This window comes from Rhinatrema bivittatum, chromosome 9, assembly GCF_901001135.1.
Source record: "Rhinatrema bivittatum chromosome 9, aRhiBiv1.1, whole genome shotgun sequence".
Lineage (NCBI taxonomy): Eukaryota > Metazoa > Chordata > Amphibia > Gymnophiona > Rhinatrematidae > Rhinatrema > Rhinatrema bivittatum.
The window spans coordinates 112987165-113002105 of NC_042623.1; the positions used below are offsets into that span (position 1 = coordinate 112987165).

Consider the following 14941-nt stretch of genomic DNA (forward strand, 5'->3'; position numbering starts at 1 on the left):
AGCCAGTCCGGTGGTGCTAGGGAAATTCCGTTCCTTAGATAATCTGGCTGTAGCCACCTCTGCAGTCAGGGAGACCTCCATCGGCATATGGAGCCAAATTGAATAGTTCTTAGACTGCAGGTTCCACTGAGACAACAAGGATGCATATGCGCTCTATCCCTCGGTACCACTTCCATCCAGGGTGGCCACCGTTAAACCAAGTGCCTGCAGGTAGGACCATACAGTTGTGTGCAGAGTGTTCAACAATAGACATAGCTGTGCCATCAACTTCTGAATACGAGCTTCCAGCAGGAAAACCTTGCCCTGCTTCATGTCGAACTGAACCCAAAGGCATTCCAATGACTCAGTAGGCTAAAGACTGCTCTTGGTCAGGCTCACCACCCAGCCAAGCTCCTGCAACAGGGAGTTTACCTTGCAGATCACCAGGCGGTTCCCTTCCAGCGACTTGGCTCGATTCAGCTATTCATCCAAATACGGGTGTACTAGGATCTCATCCTCTCTCAATTCTGCTGCATCTATCACCATTACCTTGGAAAAGATCATGGGAGTGGTGACCAGACCAACAGGCAGTGCCCAAAACTGATAATAGCATCCCAGAACTGCGAACCGCACAAAGCGTTGATGCTCTATTCAAATGGGAATAGAAGATATGCGGACAGGTCCAAAAAGGTCAGAAATTATAACAGAGTGCAAGGTCTCCATTTGAAAATGAATCACCCCCAGATGACGGTTGACACCTTTGAGATCCAGGATGGGAAGAAAGGATCCCTTTTTAATGGGCACAACAAAATTAATTGAATATCGCACCATATTTTGAGACGGCACCGGATTCACAGCACTCAGACTGAGAAGCCTTGCCAATGTATCCTCCACTGCCTGCTTCTTCTGCAGGGAGTGGCAGGGAAAGACCATGAACATGTCCCAAGAAATACTGCGAAACTCCAGCACATATCCTTCTCATATTACCTCCAGGACCCACTGATCCAAAGTGACCTCTACCCACCTCTGATAGAAGAGAGAGAGAGAGAGAGAGAGAGGTGCCCCCCCCAAATCTCCTGTTAACAGGGGTGGGCCGGCAAACCTTCATTGGGAGGATCCACTACCCGAGCCCACGCCCCTTCTGGGGTGTCTGGGTCCAAACGACTGAGACCTATCAAAAGATCGAGTCTTCTGAAAGGTCGCTCCTCTATAAGGTTGAAAAAGCAAAATTGCTTACCTTGTAATAGGTGTTATCCCAGGACAGCAGGATGTAGTCCTCACATATGGGTGACGTCATTCACGGAGCCCTTAAGCGGGAAAAACTTCTGGCAAGTTTCTAGAAGCTTTTGGTTTGGCTGCCTGAGGCTACTGAGCATGCCCGGCATGCCATGATATTCCCTGCCACAGGGGTCTCACTCCAGTCTTGTATGTAGCAATAAGCGTTAGCAAAATAAAATAATAAAGTCTGAAGCCCAACTCCGTGGGGTGGCGGGTGGGTTCCGTGAGGACTACATCCTGCTGTCCTGGGATAACACCTATTACAAGGTAAGTAATTTGGCTTTATCCCAGGACAAGCAGGATGCTAGTCCTCACATATGGGTGATTAGCAAGCTAGAGGCTGAGTCATTGTCCATGCAGTTAACCGGAATGCTTTGTTGAAGAAATGAGTCAGCCGAAAAATATAGCAGGATGGATGTAGAAGGAGTTGGGATTAAACTGGAAACAAGTTCTTTAAGACAGATTTGTCCATAGGCTGAATCTTGTCTTCCCTCCTTATCCAAACAGTAATGAGCTGCAAAGGTGTGAAGGGAACTCCATGTTGCTGCTTTACAAATGTCAATAATTGGCACTGAACGAAAATGTGCTACTGAAGTTGACATGGCTCTTACTGAATGTGCCTTTACTCGCCCTTGGAGAGCAAGGCCTGCTTTTTCGTAGCAGAATTGTATGCAATCTGCTAACCAATTGGACAGAGTATGTTTTCCCACTGCTTTTCCTGGCTTATTTGGATCATAAGATACAAAAAGCTGATTGGATTGTCTAAGGGATGTAGTGCGATTCAAATAAAAGGACAATGCACGTTTACAGTCCAAAGTGTGTAAAGCTCTTTCCCCTTGGTGAGAGTGAGGCCTTGGAAAGAATGTGGGTAGAACTATTGTTTGATTTAAGTGGAATTCCGTAACTACCTTAGGAAGGAATTTTGGATGTGTTCGGAGAACCACTCTGTCATGGAGGAACTTTGTGTAAGGTTCGTATGTGACAAGTGCTTGTAACTCACTAACCCTCCTAGCTGATGTGATGGCTACGAGGAAAATAGTTTTCCACGTGAGAAATTTAAGGTCACAGGAATCTATGGGTTCGAAAGGAGAATGCATTAACCTTGTTAAAACCAGATTCAGGTCCCATTGTGTAGCTGGAGGCCGAATTGGTGGCTTAAGGTGAGTGAGACCTCTCATGAACCTAGTGGCGAGAGGTTGTGTGGATATAGGTGCATCTCCTATCTTATTATGATAAGCTGAGATTGCGCTGAGATGTACTCTGATTGATGATGTCTGAAGACCAGAGTCTGAAAGATGGTACAAATAGTCTAAAAGAGAAGTAGTGGGGCAAGTGAAAGGATCTATATGGTTCTGCTTGCACCAAAAAGTGAACCGTTTCCACTTGTAAGAATAATTGCGTCGTGTGGAAGGTTTGCGGGAAGCTATAAGTACCTGAGAAACATTAGTTGAAAGATTAAGGGATTGTAGGATTAAGCTTTCAACATCCATGCTGTCAGGGATAGGGATTGAAGATTGGGATGACGCAACCGACCCTGATCCTGAGTGATGAGATCGGGAGCTACTCCCAGGCGAATTGGATCCTTGACTGACAGGTCTAGCAGTGTGGGAAACCATACTTGTCGAGGCCAATACGGGGCTATGAGTATCATGGTCCCCTTGTCCTGTTGTAGCTTCACCAATGTCTTGGTGATAAGCGGTATTGGAGGATATGCATATAGTAGGCCGGAGTTCCAAGGGCGAGCAAAGGCGTCCTTGGCTGGGTGGTTCTTCTGTTTGTGCAGAGAACAGAAGTTGTGTACCTTGTGGTTCAGATACGACGCGAAGAGATCTGTTGATGGTTGTCCCCACCGTTGGAAGATCTTGGTCGCAATGGAGGGATTCAGAGACCACTCGTGCGGCTGGAACTGGCGACTGAGTCGGTCTGCTAGGACATTTTGAATCCCTGCTAGATAAGTGGCCTGCAGGAACATTGAGTGGTGAAGGGCCCAGTCCCAAATCTGTGCTGCTTCCTGACAGAGGAGATACGAACCCGTACCTCCTTGTTTGTTGATGTACCACATGGCTACCGTATTGTCTGTTTGGATTAGCACAGTCTTGTGTGAAAGGCAGTCCTTGAACGCATGCAGAGCATAACGTATAGCTCGAAGTTCTAGAAAATTGATTTGATATGTGGCTTCGAGTTTTGTCCAAGTTCCTTGAGTTTGAAGAGTGTGTAGATGAGCTCCCCACCCCAAGGTGGATGCATCTGTAGTTAATGTTATCTGAGGGATCGGTTTTTGGAAGGGTAGGCCCTTGCGTAAATTGTCCTTGATTGTCCACCATTGCAGCGAGGCTCGAAGTTGGTGGGTTACCTTGACTTGATAATATAGCGGTTGAATGGCTTGGATCCACTGTGATCGTAGAGTCCATTGGGTGAGTCTCATGGCAAGTCGTGCCATAGGAGTGACGTGAACCGTGGAAGCCATGTGGCCTAGCAGGATTAGAAACTGATGAGCTGTCATTTGTGGTTGAAGTGATATGTAGTACGCCAGCTGGGACAGCGTGTGTGCACGGTCCTTTGGAAGAAAAGCGTGTGCTAGGTTTGTGTTTAATTCTGCACCTATATATTGGAGTAAATGAGATGGGTGCAGGTGGGATTTTTGATAATTGATGAGGAATCCCAACTTGTGTAGTAACTGTATTGTGCAATGAAGAGAAGTTACTGCTCCTTGCTGTGACTGACTTTTTATGAGCCAATCGTCGAGATAAGGGAACACATGAACACCTTGTTTGTGCAAATGTCCTGCCACCACAGCTAGGCATTTGGTGAATACTCGTGGAGCTGAGGCTAGGCCGAACGGCAAGACTCTGTATTGGAAATGGTGATTTCCCACCTTGAATCTGAGGTATTTGCGATGTGGTGGGAAGATTGGAACGTGAGTGTAGGCGTCTTGAAGATCCAGAGAACAAAGCCAATCTCCTTGTTGTATGAGTGGAAGCATGGTTCCTAATGATACCATCCTGAATTTTTCTTTTCTGAGAAATTTGTTGAGATTTCTGAGATCTAGAATGGGACGTAGGCCTCCGGTTTTCTTTGGAATGAGGAAATACCGGGAATAGAATCCTCTTCCCTTCTGATTTTGTGGTACATGTTCCACAGCTCTTGCTGTCAGAAGAGCAGATAATTCTTCTTGTAATTGAGGATTGTTGTCTAGATAGGAGTTTATTGGTGGTAACTCCTGAGGGGGAGATGTGAAGTCTAGTTGGTAACCTTGACGAACTATTGATAAGACCCACTGATCTGTTGTAATGTTTTCCCATTGGGTGTAAAATTGGGAAATTCTTCCCCCAACTGGTAACTGTGGATGAGGGTTTGGTAGTTGGCAGTGTTCTCTGGAACTGTTTTCAAAAACCAGAGGTTGAAGTTGTTTGAGGTGGTGGCTGAGGCCGTGTGGTTCGTTGCTGTCGCTGTTGAGGACGCTGTTGGGTTCTCGCAGGACGTGGTCTGGTGTTCTGTGGATAATATCTCCTTGGCCTGTAGAACGGACGCTTTGTGTCCCTACGGGGCGGCCTACGTGGAGGATGAGATGATGTATCATGTGACAAAGTGGAGAGCTGTTTTAAAGTCTCAGAGTGATCCCTAAGTTGTGCAACGGCGTCTTGCACCTTTGTGCCGAACAAATTGTCACCTTGACACGGCAAATCCACCAATTTGTCTTGAACCTCTGGGCGCAAGTCCGAAGCCTTTAACCAGGCCCATCTTCTTGCAGATATTCCAGATGCTGCAGTCCTAGCAGAGGTCTCAAAGGCGTCGTATACTGCACGAACCTCATGCTTTCCAGCATCAAAGCCCTTTTGGACAATCTGTTGAGCTGCCTCTTGTTGAGATTGAGGCAGTGAGGGTATGAATTCTTCTATCTGCTTCCATAAATTTCTTTGGTGCTGCGTCATGTACAATTGGTAAGCAGCAATTTTGGAATTTAGCATAGCCCCTTGGTAAATTTTTCTGCCAATAAGATCCAGAAACCTGTTATCCTTTCCAGGAGGAATAGAGGCATGGGTTTTGGATCTACGTGACTTCTTCTGTGCCGATTCCACCACTAGGGAGTTGTGAGGAAGCTGAGTCCTTTCAAATCCTGGTGCAGCTTGGACTAAGTAAGTAGAGTCCACTCTTCTGTTAACTCCTGGTGTTGTACAAGGGTGTTCCCAGATTCTTTGCTGGAGTTGCAGCAACACCTCATGTACTGGGATAGCCAAATTATGTTTTGGGGGATCTACGAACTGTAGAATTTCCAGTGTTTGCTGTCTTTCGTCCTTTTCTGCTTGTAGTTGAAAGGGAATAGATTCTGACATCTCTTGGATAAATGCCGAGAAGGATAAATCCTCAGGAGGGGACTGTTTCTTTGCCTGAGGAGGAGTATGGTCCGACAGGAAATCCTCCGAAGAATGTTCAGACTGTGTATCTGACCAGGTATCTGATATGGGCTGGTACTTATGAGAGGTTTGTACCCTAGATGGGGACATCCCAGATGTGCCCTGCAAGGGATTTTGAGGGTCAGGTGAAGTGTCACTTACTTCCCTTTCTCTTTCTATTTCTGCTTCTTCGTCAGGCCCCACAGGCAAAGATGCCAAGAGATCTTGGTATCGCTTCGTGAGGATTGCATGTAACTTCCTGTCAGAAGAGATGTCAGGGACAGGTCTGGAAGTGTGTTTAGACTTCCCTGGTGCCTTTTTTGAGGAAGAAGTTAGACTATGTACAGGATCTTCCGTTGAAGGTATTGTATAGTGAGGTGTTACCGTAGAAGCTGCTGGTATGGAGATAGGAATTAATGAAGAAATTGGCCTAGGAATCAATGAGGATACGGAGGTCATAGATGACATGGATGGCTGCAGCTGAATCGATGATGGGGCTATCGAAAGAGTAGCCCGTGATACATCTGAGCAGCCCGGGAAGTTCTCTTGTCCCGATGGTATTGATATCGGCATCGTCATCGAGGTCGATGGAAGTAGTGCCATGGAAATGGATGTTGGCATCGACATCGGCATCGCCATCGTTCCCGATGGCGTCATCGAATCTGTAGTCGGTATCGACTGGTTGTTCGGCATCGGCCCGATGGCCGGCTTCGACTGTAAAGTCGGCATCGACCCGGAAGTCGGCATCGGCGATGACGCCGGTATGTTCTCCCGGAAGGCATCCGTGACAATCTGCTTGATTAAAGCCGTTAGGTCGGATACTGATGTCGATGGCAGCGGTTCTGTAACGATGGTCGATGACTTTTTTCGGCGTTTAGGCACCGGTTCCTCTGGCGGTGGAAGTGGAGGAACTGTATGATGTTTGCGGTGCTTTTGTGGCGGACGAATGTCAGACGCCGATTTTGTCGACGAAGAGGATGGGGTTGGCGAAGAGGCGTCCCCCGATCCCTCGATGTGGCGTTTGGTTATTAATAACTTTTTTGTAACGCCGGCCGGCGAGGATTTGGAAGTAGTTATCGGTGATGGCGGCGTTTGAATTTGAAAAATTTGGGCCATCTTTTCGTGTCTCAGCTTCCTACCTTTCGCCGTCATCTCTTGGCACTGGGTACAGGCAGCGATGTCATGGTCCTTTCCCAGGCAGCGAACGCACTCAACGTGCGGGTCCGTAATTGACATAGTCCGGTTGCAGGCCGGACATTTTTTGAACCCCGTAGTTCTGTCAGTCGACATCCGTCGATTGATCGGTGACTTTTCCGTGAAGAAAAAGTTATAGTGTTTGTCACCAGCCGGTGACAAACCGAATGAGACCCGGTAGGGTGAAAAAACTTGAAATCTTTTGTAAGTTGTGAGGAAATCACAGGCTCCTAAGGAAAACGCGATGCAATCAGCAGCGCGGAAAAAAGAAGACTGGAGTGAGACCCCTGTGGCAGGGAATATCATGGCATGCTGGGCATGCTCAGTAGCCTCAGGCAGCCAAACCAAAAGCTTCTAGAAACTTGCCAGAAGTTTTTCCCGCTTAAGGGCTCCGTGAATGACGTCACCCATATGTGAGGACTAGCATCCTGCTTGTCCTGGGATAATGCTTGGATCCCCCAGCACGACCTCTCATGCTAAAGAAGCGGGATGTCTGCTTCTCATCCGCCAGAAATCGAGGAACCAGTGAACTGCCTCACTTACTGGTCAGTTTCTCCAACTTGCTCCCAAACAAGAGTGAGCCTTTAAAGGGCAATTTCATGAGATTTCCCTTGGAGATTGCATCAGCCAACCAATTTCTCAGCCATAACTGACGCCTGGCCGCTATAACCAAAGCCACCCCTCTGGCTAAGGTGCGGACCAAATCACAGCCTGCATCTGCCAAGAAGGTGGTTGCTGCCTCCATAACTGCCTTGGATTTCACCCCAGAGTCATTGACCTCCTGATAGAGATGTAAACAAGAGCGAGCCATCAAGGAACAAGTGATCTGCAAAGTCACTGCCACTGCTTCAAATGCTTGCTTAAGGATAATCTCAAATCTCCTATCATGTACATCCTTCAAGGATAATTCACCCTCCTCGGGAATAATCGTTCTCTTGGAGAATGCACATACAAGCGCATCCAACTTTGGAAAACAAACACTCTCTCACCACTGAATCCAGAGGGTATAGGCCTTCCAAAACATGATGCCCTTTGAAATTAGACTCTGGGGCACCCCACTCAAGATTGATCAAGTTTTGAATGCTCTCCATCATAGAAAAAAAAAAAAAGTTTTATGCAAAATGAAATTTTTCTATGGCTCAGACATGGAATCTGCCCCTGGTACTTCCAGCATTTTCAAAGTCTGGGAAATTAGGGCTGGCATAGTCCTATATGGTTCTAATCCTGGAGGAATTTCACCATCCTCATGAGAGTCAGGATCAGTGTCATCATCACTGCCATCTGGATCTCTACCTGCCACCCTAGGAGTACCCTGGCATTTACCAGTAGGTCCAGGCAAGGTTCGCACATGAGACTCTGCTCTGGGAGCATTGGATGGGGTTGAGGACTGCAACTGAAGAAAAGATTGCAATCCCTGGAAAGATTCTACCCATGAAAATGTAGAAGTATCCAGACCAGGAGGTACCTGAGGTGTACTCACTGAGCTGCCTTCCCCTGCTGAAGAACCAGTTAGGGAGTTCCAAAATCAGGCGCCCCACCTGAAAAATCTTTACCCAGACCTACATCCGGCCGGGAAGAACCAGGTTTAGTGAAATCAGAGGAAGATAATTCTCCTTGAGCCTCCAAACAGCGCTGGCACAAGTCAGCGGGCATTCCTGGTTGAGATGCCCAAATATTACAGGCAGTGCAAAGAGAAAGGTGCTTAGGTTTCGTAGATATGGGTGCCATTAGACCAGCAGCGCAGAGATCGATGGCTGGAAGCGTGCATCTAGCTTTTATTTTTACTTTTTTTTAGGGGTCCAAAAATTCTAGGTGTCCAACCTAGGCATCCAAAAATTAGGCATCCCTAAGATAGCACCAGAAAAATTTAAGTGCACAGCAATGCTCAACTTCCGCGCATGGATAATCGGACGGCCACTTAAGGCACCACAGACTACTAGGCCTGCCTAAGTGCCCAAAAACTGGACACACAACTTGGATGAACAGCTAGACTCGCACACCAAACACTCAATCCTGTAGAGGGCAGCCTAAAGAAAGCGTGCAAAATACTGTTGAGGCCCACCATGCAGCGAAAAAGCCTCAGAGTGGAGCCTAACCTACAGAGGCTGCTCACGACCCTCGACCTCCCACGGAGCGGGATGAACATCGGAACAGCACGCCAAGCACAGAGATCGAGGGAAGGAAGAAGCCCTACAGCAAAAAAACCCTCCTCTATTTTTTTTTTTTTTTTAAACTTACCTGAGCTCAGTCTTACTTGGCTGAGTACAGAGACTGTCTCCAGCTGCGGGGGGAGAGGGCATTTGCCGTCACTACCACACTCAGCTTCCTGCACCTGCTGCCTTTCAGCTGCTTAATAGCTAAATCCACGCAGTCTGAAAAACCAGCAACCGGACCAAGGCACTCATCTAAGGGACTGTGGAAATCATCTCAGGAATTCTCTACTAGGGGAGGGACCATTTGGAATCACTACAGGAGAGCAGAATGAATTTATTTTCCTTATTTCTCCTTTTTTTAAATTGAGGCAATCCCCAGTAGGGAGATGCATGTACACCATCTGCTGGAGATGGAGAATACTAACAGGCTGGTGTCACTGCAGGGGTATAGATACTGTGACATCAGTTTGCTCCGTCTCCAATCTGCTGTTAGAGGTGCATAACCCATTTGGCTCTGGATTCATCTGACTGGATGCTAAGAAATAGTAAAATAGATATATTCTCATGCCTCATGCTGTGGCTGACACCCTATCTGAATTAAACTAGTTAACTGCACCAAGAAAATTGCCATAAAAAAAAAAGTATTGCCCCTTTATGACATCACCAATGGGAATTTTAGTTTACTTCTATCAATTCATGCTATACTGATTCTTCACACCAGTCTGGATAGCAGAGGTGTATCCCCCCTTTTCAGGCTGTGACCAACAACCAAGTTCTTGCATTGCTTGAGATCTGTAAGCTCCCCTGATTTTAATGATCATCAGTAAAAACGAGTGGGGAAAAGGATAAGAACCTTGATATATATTACAGTGATGCTTTATCAGGAATTTCTTCTGCTTTTATCCATCTTAAGGAAAATTCAAATAAAATGTTCCTTTTAGGAGCTCTAAGCAAAATAAGTTGTCTTATTTGAAATTCAGATGTTGCTGCTAAGTTTTAATGTGAGGATCTTCTGATGACAATGATCACCCATGAGTCTACATCCTAAAAGCTATGAAGCATCTGCCCTTTGTGATTCCACCTTGAAATCAAGAACCAAGGTTGCTCCTCTCTTCCACTCTAGCAACCTCTATAGCTATAAAAAAAACCCACATACTTCTGGCCTATTTGATTTATGCGAACATACATAATTTAAAAATCTAAAATCAAAGGGAAAAACAATACACTAAGGTAAATGGGCAAAACACCAATTCTTAAAATATTGGAACTCATTTAATTAATTTTGAATAAGATGTTCCGCACCAAAGCCATAGCATATCCAGAGTGCTCTTGGGCCTCTGGTGATGTTGCCTATTTCTGCCCTCATGAGTGTTGCAGCCCAGCCGGAATCACATGGGACCTTAGGAGAAGGAAAAGCACCATGGCCCTGCTAGCATCATCAGTGCGGACAGAGGAGCAGCATCGGGGAGCATTGCCAGCGGGACCTTAGGAGGAGTAGTACGGCCTGCATTGGCCAACAGGGCTGAAAAAGGAGATTGCTGCCACTGTTTCAAGAGGGGAAAAGTGAGAGGGGGAATGTGTATCTGTAACAGTGACAAAAAGTCTGTGTGTGTGAAAGCACGTGTGCGTGAGTGAAAGACTGTGAAAGCAAGATAGATTGTGTACAAGACAGAGCACACCTGTGTATGAGAGAGCAAGCGTCTTGTGTGAGAGGGCATGTATATGAGAGCGTGTGCAACTGAGAAAAAGCAGCATGTGTATGCATGTAAGTGAGAGAGTGTGTGTGTGTGTGCATTAAGTATGACAGAGAGAGAGAGAGTGAGCGTGTGTGTGTGTGTATGCATGCCTGTGCATGTATGTGAGAGTGAGGAGAAAGTTTGTGCACAACCACTCCTGTCCTCTCTGCCTGCTCATGCATCACAATATCAGGGCATTTGGCAATCAAAAATTCTCAGATATGGAAAAGCAGGGGATTTTTAAAAATATTTTTTAGTTTTAATTATTGGGTGTTATTTGATGTGTCTATTTTGAAATATTTTATTGGTATTTGGAAAATGTTTATATGAGTGTTTAATTATTGGATGTTATTGTATTTGTTAGCTGTTTTGAATTATATATTTTATTAGTATGGTTTTATTACTATTGAAATTTATATTTCTTGATTTTATTGATTATGAGGAATGGTAGAGTTTCTTTTTTCCCATTGTTACACTGCATACAGAATTTGGCTTGTTACAGAGTTGCCTTTTCACAGGTAGAGGTGTTGTAGTTTGAATGCAGACAGTTACCACTGTTTTTAGTTAGAAAGTTTTCTCGTGGCTTTCTGAGAGCCAAGCCTATGCCCATGACACATTATGGTAGGCCTAATACAGGGTGGCCCATGAAAAAGTAGCCTGCCTGCGTGGCACTGGTATTGGAAGTGGGCTACTTTTCCATGGGCCACCCTGTATCATACAGGTTTCAAGTGTCTTCCCTGCACAGATCCACACAGCAGCATCTGTGCTCATGTTTCTCCATGCTGGCCCTGAAGCTCCCAATGCTGCAGTAGAAAAAGCTAAGCAGGCAAGAGACCCACGTTGCCCTCCTGCACACAACACATACCCTGCAGGCAAGGAGGCTGTGGCCAGGCCTGATTGAAGAATGCTACCTTAATAGGCCCCTTCCAGCAAGCTGCAAATTGTTGCTTGACTGCACAGGTTTCTTGTCTATTTCTGTTTCTGACTGCCCTTAAAGAAACAGGCCAGCAGGATAACTGGGTAAGTGGCTGGGGGAGGAAGGATGAAATCTCTCCAGAAAACAGCCCAACTAGCAGAAGCAGATTGAGCCTAAAACTCCCCTTTTTCTTCCTGAGGAATTCCACCCCATTCCCCTTCCCCAGGTTCTACAAAGTCCCCTCTGGGACTAGGAAGCCCAGCACTGGGCTTGCTCTCCTGGCAGAACCAGAAGCCTGGCTCTAGACTGCTTCAGAAATCCTGAAATTCTGCTGTACCACCAGTGAGTCCTACCATCTGCTGGAGGTAGAGTATACTGGAGTTTCTTCGTACTACACCACCTATACAGTGGCGATGATGTCACAGAGAAAGTCTTTGTGCTCTGCCTCCATTTGCTAGTAAAGGACCATAAACCAACTCACTGCACTGGTGCAGCAGGATGAAATTGAAATCACTGTTACATAGATAATATTAAAAGAGAATGTTTGGGTTTGGTGCAGACAGATATGTGTTATAAATGTAAAAGTGACAAAGGCACATTGACCCATAATTTCTTACTTCACATTTTGGAATGATGTCATGGCATCTCTTACAGAAATACAGAAAAATTCTCCCTTTTAGAAGTAGGATTTTGCTACTGGGTTCACTGCTATCCTCTTCCCATATACCTGCCAGTTATCAAAAATTAAAATAGGTTTATTAATTGCCCACAAATGTATAATCTAAATATGGTATTATGATTCCACCTGCTGCATAGCCTCCCCTCTACCAGGGGTCCTCAAGCAAGCCTCGATCACAGTTGCATAAGTTACCTTCTTGCTGATTACATGACATCTGTTCCAGCCCTACTTAACCTAGCCTGTCCATTCCCAAAGTGCCTCTTCATTAACCTGGCCATCCTTGCCTTGTGGCCTACCCAGGCTTTCTGCCTTGCAACCTAACCAGGCCTACCTGCCTTGCTCTGTGGAATTCCATGCTTCTGGCCTTACTCTGCGACCTATCAGGTCCAATTGTCTTGCTTAGTGCCCTCGTGGGCTTTCCTGTCCTACTCTGCGGCCTTCAGGACTTCTAGGTTTGCCCAGCCAGCTTTATGCCCTGTTGGGCTTTCCTGTTTATTATTGCCTGTTCTGTCTAGTCTTTGTCTAGCCCGGTATGCGTCTGGTCCTTGTCTTGCCCTGCCCAGTCCAGTCCCTTGTATGCCTTTCCAGCCCTTCCCCTTGGCTTCTGGTCCCAACCTGTACTGTGCTTCAGCTCCCAGCCCTGCCTGTATCCAGCTTCTGCCGCTTTCAGGGCCAGGCCTGCTTGCCATTATTACTAGTCTTGCCTCCAGCCCTGCCTGTAGGCAAGGCTGGAGGCAAGACTGGAGGCAAGGCATGAGGCAAGGTTTCTGAATCCAGCACTAGTCATGAGGTTCGTGAGAAGGCAAGTCCTACCGGCACCCAAAACACAAAAGCTCAAGCCTGTGGTGGAGAGAGCTGGTTAGGCAAAAGACTAGCTCCAGTACTGCCCTGTTTTTGTGGGGGTGATCCTTGACTCCAGCCTGCTGAACCGTGACATATGGTAGAAGAGAAAGCACAGGTTTTTAATCTATGACAGGAAATGGATGCAAATGGAAATATATAAAGTGCATCTGTCTTTGCTAGATGTCTTTTTTTTTTTTTATGATTTATCATCCAAGGATAGGAAGAAATCCTTCAATGAGTTAGGATATATGAAGATTTAGCAACACCATGGCTAATTTACAGACACTGTTGTCATGGGAAGGAGTATAGGTATAAATGGTTTATGAGTATGAATGAAGAGAGGGTCTGCTATGGGAGGGGAGAAGTGGGGGATAATGGTCATTGATGGAGGAGTAGAGTGGCAAAAAAAGGTTAGATGGTATGTGTAATAGTTGACTTATCCAAAATGATCTCTTTATTCCTTTTAGACTGTTCTTTGAATTGTTGATAATGGTTTTTCTTTGTTGTATTTTTGCCACTGTTTTATTGTGCATGACATTAATAAAGTTACAATTAGAAGATAGCTTTGTCTGGCAGATTGCAAGTACAGCAACAACTAGAAATCCTAGTAGAAACACAGATATTCATTTAGCTGGCTCTGCCAAGCAGAATATGTACTTGAGTTGACCAGATCAGTGCAGTGACTTGGTGGAAGCAGGACACTGTTCAGAAAAGCCAAAAGCACTTAGGAGGTTGCATGCTCAGTTAACTGCTACACTGGTGTTGGTGGCTGTTTGGATTATTGCAAGACCTTATGGTTGTACATAAAGGGGTGCTTGCATGAATTAAAAGGGGGATTTTGCACACTCAACTATCCTAGAGGGTAGAGTACAATGAAGGCAGATGACAAACTGCCCTGGATAAGGAATGATATCCTCTAGGAGGATACATTTTATGATCTGTGATATCCCTGCTACCAGCAATATGGACAGGAATAACTGGACAGACTGGATATACAATGGCCTTTTTTCTGCCATCTACTATTTTACAATATTAAAGATAATTAATGATATAAAGATTTAATCAGCCATACAACTGTTTTCCCTGTTTTGAATATAGCTGTAATGCTACAATTACATTATTTTAATTTTGAAAATTGAAACAACCATACAAAATGGCACTATAATAGTCCATGAGTCTCCAAAGTAAGACCAAATAAAAATCAACAATGTTGTTTCACATTAGGGGGAACACTTGAGTCACAGTAATATTTCAAATTTCAATGCATGTACAGAAAAGTTGAGGAAGAATATAATTCACAAAATCTGATAATAAAACAGCATGGCTACAATGAAAAATAAACTTACTATGTTGTTTCTTGAATGCCTTGCAAAACGGTGTGTGTGATGGTCCTTTATAAGCATTGCCTCTGATATTAAAGAAAAAAATACAATTTTAATAAAATGTTCTCGCAATATTTTATATTAGGATAAGAATTTTGTTTACATTATGAGTGAATTCAATAGTTATAACAGTACTGGATGCAGAAATCCTAGTTTATCCACAGGTATGCTTCACAAATCTGGGATCAACCTATACCAGCAAGAGTGCCCCTATCCCTCCTGCAATTGTGAGGCTGGGGGAGAAACTGCAAAATTAGTTTATGGCTGCATAACTGACAACTTGCCACAGAATCAACATGCCTGAACCTTTCCCACATCTTAATTCAATCTTTTAAAGAAACTGCGGGGTGCCTGGCTACCTTCAGTCTCAGCTCTATCTGCTCTAGC

The 14941-nt window shown here is 45.3% G+C and overlaps 1 protein-coding gene across 11 annotated transcripts in view; it reads right to left on the minus strand.

The window, feature by feature from the left end:
• The window catches only part of SCAF11 (SR-related CTD associated factor 11), a 529866-nt gene that overhangs the window by 265295 nt on the left and 249630 nt on the right, over positions 1-14941 (minus strand). For all 11 annotated transcript variants that reach the window (XM_029616088.1, XM_029616082.1, XM_029616081.1 and 8 more), the window contains one exon: positions 14519-14580. In XM_029616088.1, the coding sequence (XP_029471948.1) occupies positions 14519-14580 (62 nt within the window). The remainder of the gene's footprint in view (positions 1-14518; positions 14581-14941) is intronic.